The sequence below is a fragment of the Oryzias latipes genome, chromosome 7 (assembly GCF_002234675.1).
Source record: "Oryzias latipes chromosome 7, ASM223467v1".
NCBI classification, from domain to species: domain Eukaryota; kingdom Metazoa; phylum Chordata; class Actinopteri; order Beloniformes; family Adrianichthyidae; genus Oryzias; species Oryzias latipes.
The window spans coordinates 16,202,330-16,217,279 of NC_019865.2; the positions used below are offsets into that span (position 1 = coordinate 16,202,330).

At 37.0% G+C, this 14,950-nt stretch overlaps 1 protein-coding gene across 2 annotated transcripts in view; it reads left to right on the forward strand.

Moving 5' to 3' along the window:
• Positions 1–14,950, forward strand: part of LOC101165305 (poly(rC)-binding protein 4) — a 34,979-nt gene that overhangs the window by 15,415 nt on the left and 4,614 nt on the right. For both annotated transcript variants that reach the window (XM_011477233.2, XM_020704726.2), the window contains exons 3-12: positions 39–62; positions 1,310–1,342; positions 2,792–2,908; positions 6,653–6,784; positions 7,953–8,081; positions 9,634–9,708; positions 10,975–11,046; positions 12,949–12,990; positions 13,083–13,158; positions 13,473–13,522. In XM_011477233.2, coding sequence (XP_011475535.1) covers positions 39–62; positions 1,310–1,342; positions 2,792–2,908; positions 6,653–6,784; positions 7,953–8,081; positions 9,634–9,708; positions 10,975–11,046; positions 12,949–12,990; positions 13,083–13,158; positions 13,473–13,522 — 750 coding nt within the window. The remainder of the gene's footprint in view (positions 1–38; positions 63–1,309; positions 1,343–2,791; positions 2,909–6,652; positions 6,785–7,952; positions 8,082–9,633; positions 9,709–10,974; positions 11,047–12,948; positions 12,991–13,082; positions 13,159–13,472; positions 13,523–14,950) is intronic.

Consider the following 14,950-nt stretch of genomic DNA (forward strand, 5'->3'; position numbering starts at 1 on the left):
TTTTGTGTTTTGTTTTTCTTTCTATTTTATGCTTTAAGGAGGTTGGAAGCATCATAGGAAAGGTGAGAACTCCTACATATCTTTCCTTTATCAAATATATTTCTTATATAATCCAAGTTGTTATTTTAATTGGATGCTTTTATCACAACAGGCAATTATATACAATTATTTTCTGAAAATACACTTTATTATAATAATCTGAGGAGACTTTTGGGATTAATGTCCAATACACCATTTGAGGGTTTTATGTGAGTTTTCGCTGACACTTTCTTTAGGATGATATTCTGTTCTCTTTTGATTCTGCTTTGCAGCCGCAACAAACCATCCAACAAATAGTTGTTGTTCTGAATATCCCCATCTGTAATATAATCTCTTTAAAGCACCCTTTCCGGGACCTCCTCACTACCCCCAACTCCCATAAAGCACCTCAGCAATCCATCAAGCAGAAACATTAGTGCACCGACTACAAGCCTTGTGCTGAAACTGAGCTCTGAAGACATATTACCACTGACCACTTTTGGGTACTTTTAGTGTCTGCTGGGAAGGGTTTGTCGGGAATGCGTTGCTTCAGAAATCCTTGCAATCAAGCTTTAAAAACAGTAGAAAAAAAGCATAAATTCAGAAAAGAGGGAAAAGGCAAGACTTTACAACAGAAGTGAAAGGTGTTGAATTCATAGCAAAGGATTAAAGAGTGGGACACAAAGGGAGAGTTTTCCATGAGTGACTAGAAAAAGAAAAGCTATTTATTCTGCAGTACTTGGTCTTATAACTTGCATCCTCATCCCGTTGGTAAACCGCTTACTTCTTCCCCATCAATAGAGTACCAACACCAAAGTCACAATAGAGCACAGACACTAAATTTTCCTAGGACATGATAATGTGTGGTACATGGGTGAGACAATGTTTCTGGTAATAAATACTTTTGTAAAAATAATGGTTGACAGATACATCAAGTACATGAAGGTGTGAATTGTTTGAAAGGAGCTAAATGAAGAGAGAAACAGGAGAGAACATAAAAGCCAAAGGAGGATGTGTTGCAGTCTCTACAAGTCTGGCAGAAATGCTGTTGTCTTTAGCAGCATTTGTTCACACACACACACACACACTCTGCCTGCAGCATGCAGCCAAACCCCAAATATATGTATCTTATACAAATTATGTGCTAAGATGCAAAGCAGCTTCAAACCCTGGATTGCAGAATTTCATGGTCTTAGATGTCACATTGACTGTGAGAGCGACAGAGCTGTGATGTATGAATTCAAGTATGTTCAACTCTCTTAAAAGCTGTCCTTCAACTTGTCTTTTGCAGAAAGGAGAGACTGTGAAACGAATACGAGAAGAGGTACACTGTCCTCATTCTGCAGCATATTTTAGTTCATGTTTTCATTGTTATTTTTCCATCTTCTAAGTCTACCCCCCACCCCCAGTTCTTTTTTAATGAATCTCAAGAGTGCAGCCAAACTAAAACCCGCTCGGTTAACTCTGATTAGTCTGACACTGCTGGCAACATATTTGATTCTTTTACAGCTGAAAAGGTTTTGTATTGTACTTTATGAGGCAGAAGGATAAACAGAGGAATCCGTGCAACAATGCGACTCTGCAAAACTGCTATATGGAGCAGTCAGCCATGGAAGCTGTCCAGCCATCCATTCAAACATCCATCCTGCCAGGCAGTTTCGGCCTTTGTTGCCACCCTGTGAGCTTCCTCCTGTCTGTCCCTCTCCAAACCTTAAAGTCACACAGGGGAGGATGACTCATTGGACTGAGAGGGGAGCATATCCCAGAGCTGAGGGATTGTCATGGAGAAATGTGTGAGAACACATTTAAAAAAAAAAGACGTATGAGAAAATTGATTTATTGTTCAGGTTTTTTGTCCCAAATAAGAAAGTGTACTTTAGCCTTTTTTTTTTTTGTTTTTTTGTCCTTTTTTTTATAGCACAGGACGTGCATTTGGACACACTGGCTAGATTGAATTTCAATGACAAGGAAGAAAACTCGATTTGTTCTTGGAAATGTGCATATCTGTTTTCTGAGTAAGATCTGAGTAAGAGGATGGATACCCATTTCCAGCCTGAGAGGCAGGAAGAATTTGTTTGAAAAATTTGTCACGCAGAATACTAAAAGGGCTTTTTAGTATTTTGAGAGCCACAATACACAGTTAAAGACTTGTAGAACTAATAAATAGGTGTCAACATTTCTGTTAGGAGTAAGATCTTTAATTTCTTCAAATTAGCTGGTAAAATAAATAAATAAATAAATAAAATAGGCAACATGCATTAAAAGTAAAAGATAATAAATAAATATAAATGAAAAAAGAAAAGCAAGATAATCTCATCAGTTTTCAGTAAAAAAAAAAAGAAATCAATGGAACGTATCAATGTAGAAGTAAAACTTAGAAGATTAAAACAAACGGTGTGAAAAAATATATATATATAATATTATCTTTTTTTTTTGCTGATCCTTATGGCTAAAAAAAGGTTAAATCTGGTCGCAATTTTTTGTGTGAAAAAAATCAAAAGCTTTTTGAGAGATCAAGAAACAAATTTAAGCGTACAGTAGCATAAATTCTGTTAGACTAAATTCACATTAATCCTGTAAGATTAATTCTCCAAAGTAATATGTTCCCTCAGCAGTATGTTTGCCTTTTTCCTTTTTCTTTACTCTGAGATACATAACAAATAGATGATGACTCCAAAGGAACCCATTAGTAAAACATCATTTTGAAAAAAAAGCTAAAACTGATTGTGTTGCAACATTTCTTTAATTTTTAAATCGTCTCTTTGCTTCACAGAGCAGCGCACGTGTCAACATCTCAGAGGGCTCCTGTCCAGAGAGGATCATCACCATCACTGGTTCAACAGACAGCGTGTTCAGAGCCTTCACCATGATCACATATAAACTGGAAGAGGTAACTGGAGTGAATGAATTTTGGTATTTTTAACTGTCTACTTTGTAGGACATTGTATTGTATTTGATGCAGGCATTTTTTTTGTATTCAGATTTTTTTATATTAAAGCATTCAGGAGAAATCAAGAACATGCATGTTAGACAGAAGTCTATTGTAATCTGGTATGAAAATAAAGAGATAAATAAAATGAGAATCTGGCAATTAGTAATTGAACCACAGTGGAATAATTAAATCGGATTTATCAAAATTTAGTTTTATAAGTGGCAGTGTTTTAAGTGATCACACTTTAATAAATGGAGAGCTGCATTTTATTTTGCTCTGTATTTGAAAATGTGGCCCCTTTGCACGTCTTTTTTATTTAGTGAGGATAATGTGTGTTCTGAGAGTGGATTGCACATGTCATTTTTATTATCCCCATAATTAATCACTTCAAGAGTAAACCATTTTTTGTGCAACTCACGATAGTGTTGCAGATTTGTACTCGCTCCTGCTGTGTGTTCGTCTGATCTGAGTAATAGATGACAGTTTCTTCGTGGTGTTAAATTCTCAGGAGACTGTTCATCGCTGCATCTGCATCAATTAAGATGAAGTCATTTTCCATCACTTTGGCAACACAGCAATTTTTTTTCTTACAAAACAGCTGCTCCAGATGACATAAATTGAGTAAACACATAGTGACTCCTGCTGCACAGTGCCGTTTTCATTAAAGAACACTTGCACTCACCTGTCGTCAACTCTGAAACTCCTGAGTTTCTATGGTAACATGCTTGCTAACCCACTGGGCTTGTAGTTGAGTTATTGAATTTCAGACAGCTTCAATTGGAGATAAAGGACAACAATTTTTTTTTTTTTTTTTTTTTTTTTTACCAACCTGGTGTCAGACTTAGTATTTGCTTCTCTCAGACTTATGTAAAAAAACAAACGAATTTTTCTTCTGCCAGCTGTTTCTTTTTAGATCTCCAATTGTAGCAGGATTTCTGTGAAATGCAAAGGATATAATTATCAGCTATTATACACACTTTTTTTTTCTTTTCTGAGGTGATAAAGCAAAGCTTGAATAAAATCCTCGTGGAGTCTTTACCCCATCAGCATCAGCATTTGGGATTTAGGCTTTGGAACTTCACAGCATAAGAGCGGCGTTTACGTAACTTGCCGTCTTAATTCCAGCAGCTCGCTTGGTGAGCCCATTTTACCATGACACCCCAAAGTATTAAATCTTGCACAGCTGTTAAGGTCTGGCTCATATTTTTAGATCAAATTAAGAAAATGATGATGGTTGTGCTGTCCATTTCTAATGAGACAGGACATCAAAAAAAAAGCCTGATCTGCCTGGCTTAATATAGACACAGAGCTGAGAGGCACAAGAGGCTCATCAAAACATGCTCTCAAATATGGAGAGCAGATGCTGGAAACATGCATTTTCTCTCCTAAGTAAATCTCTTGAGGCTACAGATCCACACTGACCCCAACTCAAACTGGTAACATTAAAAAAACAAGAACAAACAGAATGTTTTGCATTCTGTGACAGCATTGCTGGTGGTTTGAGATAGAGCACAATATATTTACATTTCAAAGCTTTACAGGGAGACAATTACAGTTTTTCTCAGTCGCTTTAGTACAATTCTCAGATCAGAATTGAAGTTTGCAAATACGTGTGTGCATTTCTCAAAACAATTTGTACAAACAGCAAAACACTATGGAAACTAAGTCTTTATGTCATTGAACGTGTCAGTGCCATCAGAACGACAAGTCATGGTGTCATTGTCTACGAACAAGACAGTCAAATTACTTAGTCATGTTGTCAATATAACTGTGTACTTTAGAGGGAGGTTCTGATGTAAACTATGGCTAAAGTTTTGATGACAATTATTGTAAAATGTAAGTTACACCTTTTTTGTTTGATTGCAAGAGACTGGACAAGATTCACATTTACATTTTTATTGTTCATATTGTAAGTTGTTGACAGACCATGTCATACCAACATAGAAAAAACCCACTGCAAACAGTAACACAAAGGGAAAAAAAAGAATGGACAATATTCTGTACAACAGTACAGGCAGTGCATTAGGAATCGGTGTGGTCTTCCTACACCTCTTGTCGTTCCTGTATGTTAGGCCACAAATTCTCATCCACATCACAGCAAATATCCTCTCTTGCAATGCAGCGAAATATGTTTGTCACATTTTGACAACTTTGTCAACCATTTTGCAGTTAATGACTTATACGATGAACTAATGACTAGGTGTTTTGAGGAGTAAGACTGTTGCACAGTGAACTATATAATACATTTTGATCAACATGACATAAACAGTTGATAGTTCAGCAAAGAGCAGAGAATTGTACATAATCATTTGCATGGATGTACCAAAGCAATTGCAACTTGTTCAAAGAAGTGAGAAACTGCTTATATGATGTGCACAAGTGACATCATGATGTGAAGATTGAACAAATAGTTTGGAGAATTTCATTCTGATCTGAGAATTGTACTAAAGCGACTGAGAAAAACTGTAACAGCTCAGTCTCCACCCACTCCATAGAAGACTAACGTTTGTTGTCTGACAGGCAGAAAAGAAACACTTTAGTTAGGAATAAAATAATTGTTTTAAGTTGAAAGGAAATGTACAACCCTTGTGTATTTTTATAACCTTTGTGCTTTTTTACCTAAAAGTCTGTGTCCTTTTTCTTCCACATAATCACAAGCAGCAGAAAAATTAGGCAAAATGCCACAGAACCAATGAAATATACTTTAATGGAACCAGATAGTGTTATAATATTTTTTTTTAAGGCATGCTTATTTGACATAAATTGAGCTGCTTTACATCCTCCTCTTTTTCTGTTTTTCCTCCATTGCAGAAGTTTCTGTTTGCAGCAGGTTGGTTTTGTATTTAAATGCTGTTTGAAGTGGGAAAGACTATATTCCACTTTGTTTTATTTTTTATTTTTTGATCGATAGAGAAGGGACGTAAGAATGAAAAATAGAGATTAATATGTCAATTCACATAAAAGTTGTTTGACATAAACTGAGAAAACTTAATGGTTTAAGGTCGCTGATTTGGAGCTTTGCAAAAATGTTCCTGATTTCACATGCAGAAAGGATGCAAAGTTCTCTAACTCAATGTTACAGCCCAAAGTAGACTTTTTTTTTTCTTCCAACCAATCTGCTGAGGTTAATGTTTCCCCTTTTCTATGCACTCCAGCAGTTTGTCTAAATTATTAAACAGGCTTTTAGACCACATACTGGACTGGGATAAAGACACAACACTGTTAGCCAGCCTCCTGTGGACTTCTCTCCTTGAACATTCAGGACCAAACACAGGGAGAGGTTAATGAGGTGCAGATACCGGGTTGCTTTTTGTTCTGTCAGCCTCTCTTTTAATGTTCTACCCAACATCATGGATCCCACAGTTTTTCTGTCATTGGATTTATTTTGGGGGAGTATTATTTATAATCATTTTGCATGCCACAGGTTTAGCTGTTCCTGAATTTTCTTTTTACTGTTTTTTTGAATGTTGAAATATAATTTAGAAGGAGTAAAAAGAAGATTTCTGTCTGATTCATATGTATAGATGGCTAGATTTTGACTTAACTTAATTATAAAATGAAATAGGGGCATTTTTTTATCAAAGTCGTTAGCAAATTCTCTTTAATTATTCCTTCTCAATGTTCCCATAAACCCTAGTGGGAAATCTCTTATTAATGAATCCCTTTTTTCTCTTCTCTCTTTCTTTTTATTATTATCTCCAGGATCTAACTGCGTTGGTGGCCAATGGGACCATCAGCTCCAAACCACCTGTCACTCTTCGTCTGGTCATCCCCGCCAGCCAGTGTGGCTCGCTGATCGGGAAGGGCGGAGCAAAAATTAAAGAGATCAGAGAAGTGAGCAGACAAAGACAGAATTTACTGAATTCAAGCAAAAGCTAAAAGAAAGACAAGAATTCACTCCCCAAAATGATCAAGCTTGAAGTGAGCTTGTTTTAGGCATGCAATCAATGTCTCTGATGATTGAAATCTCATTAGTTTGTAAGCATTTGTTTCAAAAAATACATTTTGCACTAATCAAAATTCAGGAGCAGCCTTAAAGTGCAGAATAGTTTAAGAATTAATCGAGCAAACATGTTATGCATGGGGCTCTGTTTTGTGCAGTCTGAGTTTCAGAAGACCCCAGTGGGCTGAGAAGCTCCTTCAGCATTATGAATTAAAAAAGGGGCTGCTGTTACCCTAACAGCCAAAATGCTTCTGACTTAACCAGTTTAAAAATAACATTCCAAAAAGATGAGTTGTACAGTTGCATTTTGAAATTTTGCACAGCTGCTAAAACCAGACTAATTGATAAGGAAATTTGAACTAAGCCCACTTAAAGCAACATGCTGTGACTCAGCTGTGGCAACTTTGAAGGGAAAAACGCCTGACTGCATTCACGCCCAGATGAAACATTAGGATTAATCTCATCTGATATGCTGCCAGAGACATCGGACACAGTAAGGTTAGCTCTATGTCAGTCTACAAATAGGATTTCTCTTGTTACCTTGCTTACTTTAGTAATGTGACTTAATTGATTTATTGAGGGCAAGATCAATCTTTTTTGTCTTGTTGTGTCTTCATCCCAGAGCGGTGTCTGATTTAAATATTAAGGATTTTAATGTGTTGGGATTTTTTTCATTTTAACGCAAGGAAAAATATTTTTTTTCACATCTTACAAAAGAAAAAGCAGCACAGTAACATTGATTTTAGAAATTATGACCTCACTAAAACAATAGCTTTCTTTTTGTTTTCATAACTTTTCTACAATATTAGAATTAGGAGATAAAAAGCATAGAATTTCACAATTAACAGCATATCGTTTCAACTGATCGTATAATTTTTAATTCTAAGTTAATACAAGTTTAAAACAATTGTGTCACTTTTAATATAGATCCTAAAGGTCACCCCTTATTGAGGAACTGGAAAAATTCATGACAGTGTGATCATGACATCCTCATCCTGATCATTAATCCTCGTCTCCTGAATCAAGCTAATCTCTTCTTAAAAACATTATTATTCGCAGAGCACTGGAGCTCAGATCCAGGTGGCAGGGGATTTGCTTCCCAACTCTACTGAGCGAGGGGTGACGATATCGGGGAACCAAGACTCTGTAATCCAGTGTGTCAAACTCATCTGCACTGTAATCCTGGAGGTAAAGAGCACACCTTTAGTATCATGCACACACACGAGATGATAGAGATTTGCAGCTATGACAGTGGAAAGGAAACAATAGTGATTGATGTTTGCGTTTAACCTGTGTTCATTGTCTTTTTGACTACAATAAAAAAAACACATCACTCCTCTTATTAAACCCCAGCTCTCATGACTGTGTTGTGTAGAAGTTGAGGGATTCCTTATGTGTTGCTGAAAACCCACATGATGTTGTGAGGGAAAAAATGAGGTGGATGGAGGTCCTCCTCTGAGGTGAAGGCTCAAAACTGTTAAAGAAGACACTAAGCTGCTTACAGAAAACAAATTGGCCTGTAGCAAAAAAACTGAACACCTTTAGACAACAGCCCTCTTGAGAATATCGAGAAAGAGATGAGAGAAAAACATCCTTAAGCACAGTTTCTCCCTGTGTGTGTTAATGGAAGTGCACAAACGCGTTTTTGTTTTAACACTGCAGCTGGACCTGACTGACTAATTGCTAGTTTGATCCAGATTTTCCAGGGCTTTCTTCAAAGGCTCGCAAGTTTCATTAGAATTCTGTACCATCGGCATCTTGCTTTTGGCTCAAAGATTTAAATTATGCAAAGTTATACAAGGAATATGCTGTGACTGTGCCACATTTTAAACTCCAGTGTATCGCTAACACTGCAGCTACATGATAAGATAAACACTGTCTTATATATATATATATATACAATATCATTCTCTTATTTTCTGTGGAAAAATTGAATCTTCAAACATCTCTTTGTCGGTGTGTTTGGGATTTCTCCAGTGAGTGGGGAGCGTTAGACACCAAAGTGCCGAGCTTTTATCCCCTAAGAGTCCCAGTACATGCCTTTACTAACTCAAAGTATAATTAAGAATATCAAAGAAAAACAATGGGAATAATATGAGTTTAGTTCACCCTAAGTTATTGTTATAAATCTTAATGTCAACAGATGTCAAGATATACAATTTATCTTGTGTTTGCTATTTGAGTGTGAAACACACAAAACAAGTAGATGATTGTCCACAAATTCTTAGGAGAACAACCAAATAAATGAAAATGAAAGGAAAAATGAAACATAACTTAAATGAAAAAAGTAAATGAAACTATTGAATGCCCGTGGGGGAGTTTTGTTTGGGTAGCACTGTCAACTCACTCCAAGGCTGATTGGCGTTCCGAGTCCGACGCCAGCTGTCCTTCTGACTGTCCTGACCTTTCCTCCTGACCAGCCTTAAACTGTCCCCAACAACAAAACAAAGGAGATGCAAAAAAAAAACAACTTTGCTCCACTTCATGGTTTAGGACTTGTTTGCGTTGACAGCAGGATGTAAAACCCTTTTATACTCTTGATATCCTCAGTGCCACATTTCACAAGTGAAAGGGGGTTTCTCTTCAGTGATCATCTGAATTCACTAAAAAAGGGTTTAAAATTGTTATTTTATGTTCTGTATTATTACAACACAAAAAACACCCTTGTACTATACCTTGCAGAATAGCAAGTCTTTGATTTATAACAAGTTTAATCTAATGATGTATTTTAACTTCTCAGTCTCCACCAAAGGGCGCCACCATCCCCTATCGACCGACCCCCTCACCTGCTGCCCTCCTCATTGCAGGAAACCAGGTGAGACAACGGAGCTCATATTTCATGAAGTGTATTTCTTGGAAGTTTTTTTTTAATGAAAACAACAAACCTGTATGTGTAAATCTTAATTTGTGAGGCTTGTTATATAAAATAACTGGGATGTTAAAATATTATGCTAAGGCATTTTTCTTGGCTAATTCTTTATTTGCCTGTGTTGTGAAAGAACTCAGTAGGAAAAAGAGTTGCATTCATGGGTGCATGAGGATGCCATTAAATATGTTAGATACTGCAGTCATTAAAAAAAGGGGCAGAGTGTCCACCTTCTGGTGAAGGGAGTCACAAGATTAGCAAGTGAGACTGGAGAACTACTGTCACTTCCAGCTACAGCTGCAGCCAAAATATTCTGCATGGCTGTCAGCAGTTCTGACACAGTATGTGCTGATTGTGACTCTGCTCCGTTTATGGGAGAAAACTGTGTTCTTCATTTATTTCGTATCAAACAATCTAATAACATTCTGGGTAAAAACGTCCTCGATTGGCTGCAGTAAGAGCTGGATTATGATGAAGAGGCATAAATTGCCTAAGTAAAGTGTGACAAATGTTATGGATGAGTCATAACCCTTAAGCCTCACAGATGTAAAACTGTCAGAAAGGCAGAGTTGAGGAGGCCATCTCTGAATGTATTCAACTACAACTTTTGCTTTTTGGTCCTTTCTTGTACGTTAAAGTATTTTAGCTAATTCTAACCCCTAATTCCTTTTAATATGAACATATTACTATGTGTTTATTTATTTTAATTCAAACATTTAATGAGCAATGGGAGGATTAGTCTCTTGAGAGGCAACATTTAATTCTTGAGGGGTTCCCTTTTTTAGATTTATAACAAAAAAGAGAAGATGACAATTAAGCACAAACCATAGAAGAGAATTAAAGAAAATACAAAATATAACACATCTTAGTTATTTAACCAACACGCACGTAATAGCTCTCACTTTTACCTCTCAGTTTTACAGAACATTTTGAATCAAACACAGAGCATACATTATATGGATATATGCTAAGAAAGAAAAGAGAAAGAAAGAAAGGGGAAAAAAGACATTCAAACCATTTAGGGATGTGGAAATAAAAACAAGTAAACATTTTGAGAGAGCTCTCTCAAATAATGTTAGAGATGTAATAGAAGGAACAGAAGTGGAAAGGTTATTCTGTTCTTTGGCAGCGCAAATACTAAAAGCATTAGGGCTTAGTAGTTTTGATTATGGGTGATTTTTGGTGATTTTGGTTTATGTGTCTCTGGGATTTTAGGTTTTTGAGGCATCTGATTTTGCACCACACCCTCTGTACTCAGTCACCCAAGGTGGCCTGGACCTCCAGCAGGTAACTACACAACCCTCATAACATATTATTGTTATTATTTTTAATAAAAAGTAATCCCTTAACTTCTATGTGGAGAACAGGAATAAGCATGAGAGCTGTGTGGACCTGAGTGTCGAGAGCAGTTGTGTTGAGAGGGTTGTGCAGTATGTGCACAGCTACATACTCCATCATATGGCATGAGGCATTAAACGCAACAGCTGAGTGTACAGTAAGCTGCAGCTATTGTTCTATTCTGTCAAAGAAGCTCTAAACCCTCCTGAAACTCGATGCCTTCACACCACCACATCTCTGCTGTCTCTTTTTTTGTCATGCTCGGCTCTGCACCGCAAACATTTTGGCTTAAGAAATATTCCTCCCATGACAGCAACAGCAGCAGCTACTGTCACAGAAAAGCCTCTAACTGTGGGAAGTGAAATAAAAAAGGCATTATATTTTGGATACTTTGTTTGTAAAATGTATATTCACAGCCATAAATGTATAATATTTGTTAAGTCCGCAGCATAAACACAGCTCTAGTATATTGATGTTGTGCACGGGACCAGCCTGTGTCTATACTGGTAACAGAAGCCAGACTGCTGGCGTCAGACGGAATTGAGTTAAGCTAAGTGCTGTCTAGTGGAAGACTGACTGCAGCAAGGGATAGATAGATAGATAGATAGATAGATAGATAGATAGATAGATAGATAGATAGATAGATAGATAGATAGATAGATAGATAGATAGATAGATAGATAGATAGATAGATAGATAGATAGATAGATAGATAGATAGATAGATAGATAGATAGATAGATAGATAGATAGATAGATAGATAGATAGATAGATAGATAGATAGATAGATAGATGGATGGATGGATGGATGGATGGATGGATGGATGGATGGATGGATGGATGGATGGATGGATGGATGGATGGATGGACGGACGGACAGATAGATTTGAGATCTGAGTTGGATGGATGGACGGACGGATGAATATGTAGATAGATTTGAGTTGGATGGATGAATGGAGGACGGATGGACGGACGGACGGATAGATAGATTTGAGATTTGAGTTGGATGGATGGATGGATGGATTGATAGATGGACCGACGGACGGACGGATGGATGGATGGATGGATAGATGCATAGTCTAGCATATCCATCCTTTCAACTTTTAAACCTGCTTAGTCCTGTTCAGGCTTAACGGGGTTGCTGGAGCCTGTCCAGCTACTGTTGGGCTGAGGCAAGGTATACCCTGGACGGTTAAGCATAAAAGTCTAGCAAAAAATACAATGTACATAAATATATAGATACACTTGAAAAGCAATGAAATTCCAAGAAACAAATGTACTATCTATTTTTCTTACATTAAGATAGAACTTGTGCTTTGTCACTTCATTTGATTCTCCATGTTGCAGCAAGCCAGCTCCACCTTTTGATTAAGCTCCCCCCGAGTCCTGCTTTTTTATTATGGAAAGGGGGAGGGGTTTCCATATAGCAGGCTTTGCCTAAAACGGTTAAAGTCCTTCTTCATCTTTTTAGTAGACCCTTGCTTTGGGGGGATTTTTAAATTCAGCGTTAAAATGTAGTTATTCAAATTCAAGCACTGATGTTTTCTGCTTCATATGGTGCATGAAAAATTTGAAGTGGTTTATTTTCAACCATTTTTGAAAATTTAGCATTTAATGTTGATTAAAATTTTTAGTTCAAACCTGTATATGTTGACTTTTTGTTTATTATGTACATATATGAATATTTTACTGTCTCCTCCCTCTTTATTTATCTTTTTTTTTCTAAACAAAAAAAAACAGCATGTGGAGAAAGCGAAGCACTTTCATTATGGGGCTACAGATTTATTGCTTGTATGTGTGCTTGACATCTTTATTGCTTCAATTTCCCTAATGCAGGATGCTCTCTTTCAGGCATACGCTTTGCAAAACCAATATGGCATTCCACACTCAGAGGTATGAATGTTTGTGGAAATATTTCATTTTAATCTCTTTTGAGATGCCATCTTAGAGTGTCAAAAATCAGAGTCTACCTCTTTATTTTATAGCTGGCCAAGCTGCATCAGCTGTCAGTGCAGCAAGGCCTGAGTCCCATTGCCCAGCCAGCCTCCACAATCATGCCCGGTAAGTCGTCTCAAAAAACATTTGAGTTTTTAACCAAAAAGTGGAGAAACGCTATTATTAGCAGCATAAAAAAATGAGCGTTTCATGATGACAAGCAACAAAAGCTTTGTAGGTATCTTGTATCAACCAATCTGAAAGAGAATCAATTATCTGCAGAGCGTTCTGCTGAATCACAGCATCGAGAGTGACAAGAGAAAATATTGTCTTGCTAAACATCAGCCCATTTAAATGGAAATAATGTTTTATGCTGGACTGTTGTGAATTTGCTGAATTGATATAAAATCAAAGACTTTTGCTGCATTTCCTCCCATCAGGAATGGACTCAACCTCGCAGACGTCTCAGGAGCTGCTGATTCCCAATGACGTAAGGAAAAAGCGCTCTACCTAAGACTCGAGTTTTCAAATCAAATCTTCATCTCCCGTTTATAGCACAGCAGCAGAAGGGCTGCCTGCATTCAGTAAGATCCTGCAGTGTGACTTCCAAAGAGATAAAAGGCATGGCAGTAACTTGCTAATTATACTCATTATTCCAAGCTCAGACCAAACCAAGGTTACAGGGATTTTCAGATGATATGGATCCTTTAGCGTTATTGTATGGGCTACAGTTGCAGTGTCTTAGAGTGACTCCCAGGAGTGATCAGTGAATCCTCTCATGTTCCCTGACCTACTTAGAGGCTGTCTGCTGTCAAAACAGCCAATAAGAAAACAGAGAAAGATCCTTTCTGTCTTCGCCTCTGCAAGGGTTTGATGAGGAGACTTGGATGTGAGAGCAGGCATCACAAAGAAATAATCAGTCTGGCATTCTTTCTGACCGGCATGGTCATACATAGGCGTGGACCGGTTCTCTGATGCATCTTTTCAACAACAAAAACAACAACGTACCTGCGGGGCCACCTACAATAGCTTTGTCATGAGGAGAAGAGCACACAAAATTAGACTAAATGACTATGTCAAACATAAACAAGGTTGTTGGTTTTTTTTTTGTTTTTGAGTCAGGGTAAAAACTGTCAACAAACAGGAGGAGAATTTCTTACTGCTTCTAAAGAGCTCTGAATGTTGGCACCATGACGGGTTAAGGTGACTGATAAGATGCAGGGAATCATGGTAAATAATAAAAATGAGCAGGATTCCAGGTAGTTTTTTTTTTTTTTTTTTTTTTTTTGAAATGGTTTATTTCAAGCAATTAAGTACAAATAATACACAACAGCAATATAATCATCAGTTATACATTGCTTGAAAGGGAGTGGAAGGAAGCGAACTTATATATAGTAATGGAAGAAGGCTCTGGGTGTCACAGTTTAAGCTGTTTTTACCATAAATTGGAAGAGATGTTAAAAAGGATTTTATGCTCCACTGTCAGCACAAGGAAGAGCAGAGTTTTTGTTTTTATCCAACCTGAGTTGAAAATGTTTCTATGTTTTGCTGTTAGTTTTGGAGCCCAGAGAGGCATGGTTCACAAAAACACAAAAGCTGTTCTGGAAATGTGCAAACGGGGGATGTTGGGTTCTGGGATTCTAAACATGGAGCTGTCGACTGGAGGTGAAAAGGAAGACCAAAGAAATGATTTATAGATGCGGTAAAAATGAACATGCAGCTTGTGGGAGTGAGATTAAAAAAAGGATCAAAAGGAAATAGGTGATTTGGTGTGGCAATATCAAAAGAAAGAATATATATATATATATATATATATATATATATATATATATATATATATATATATATATATTCATTTAGATTGGGGTTTAACAAATAAGAAATATTGGTGCGCTTGATTATATTAAGACTTCTGCTG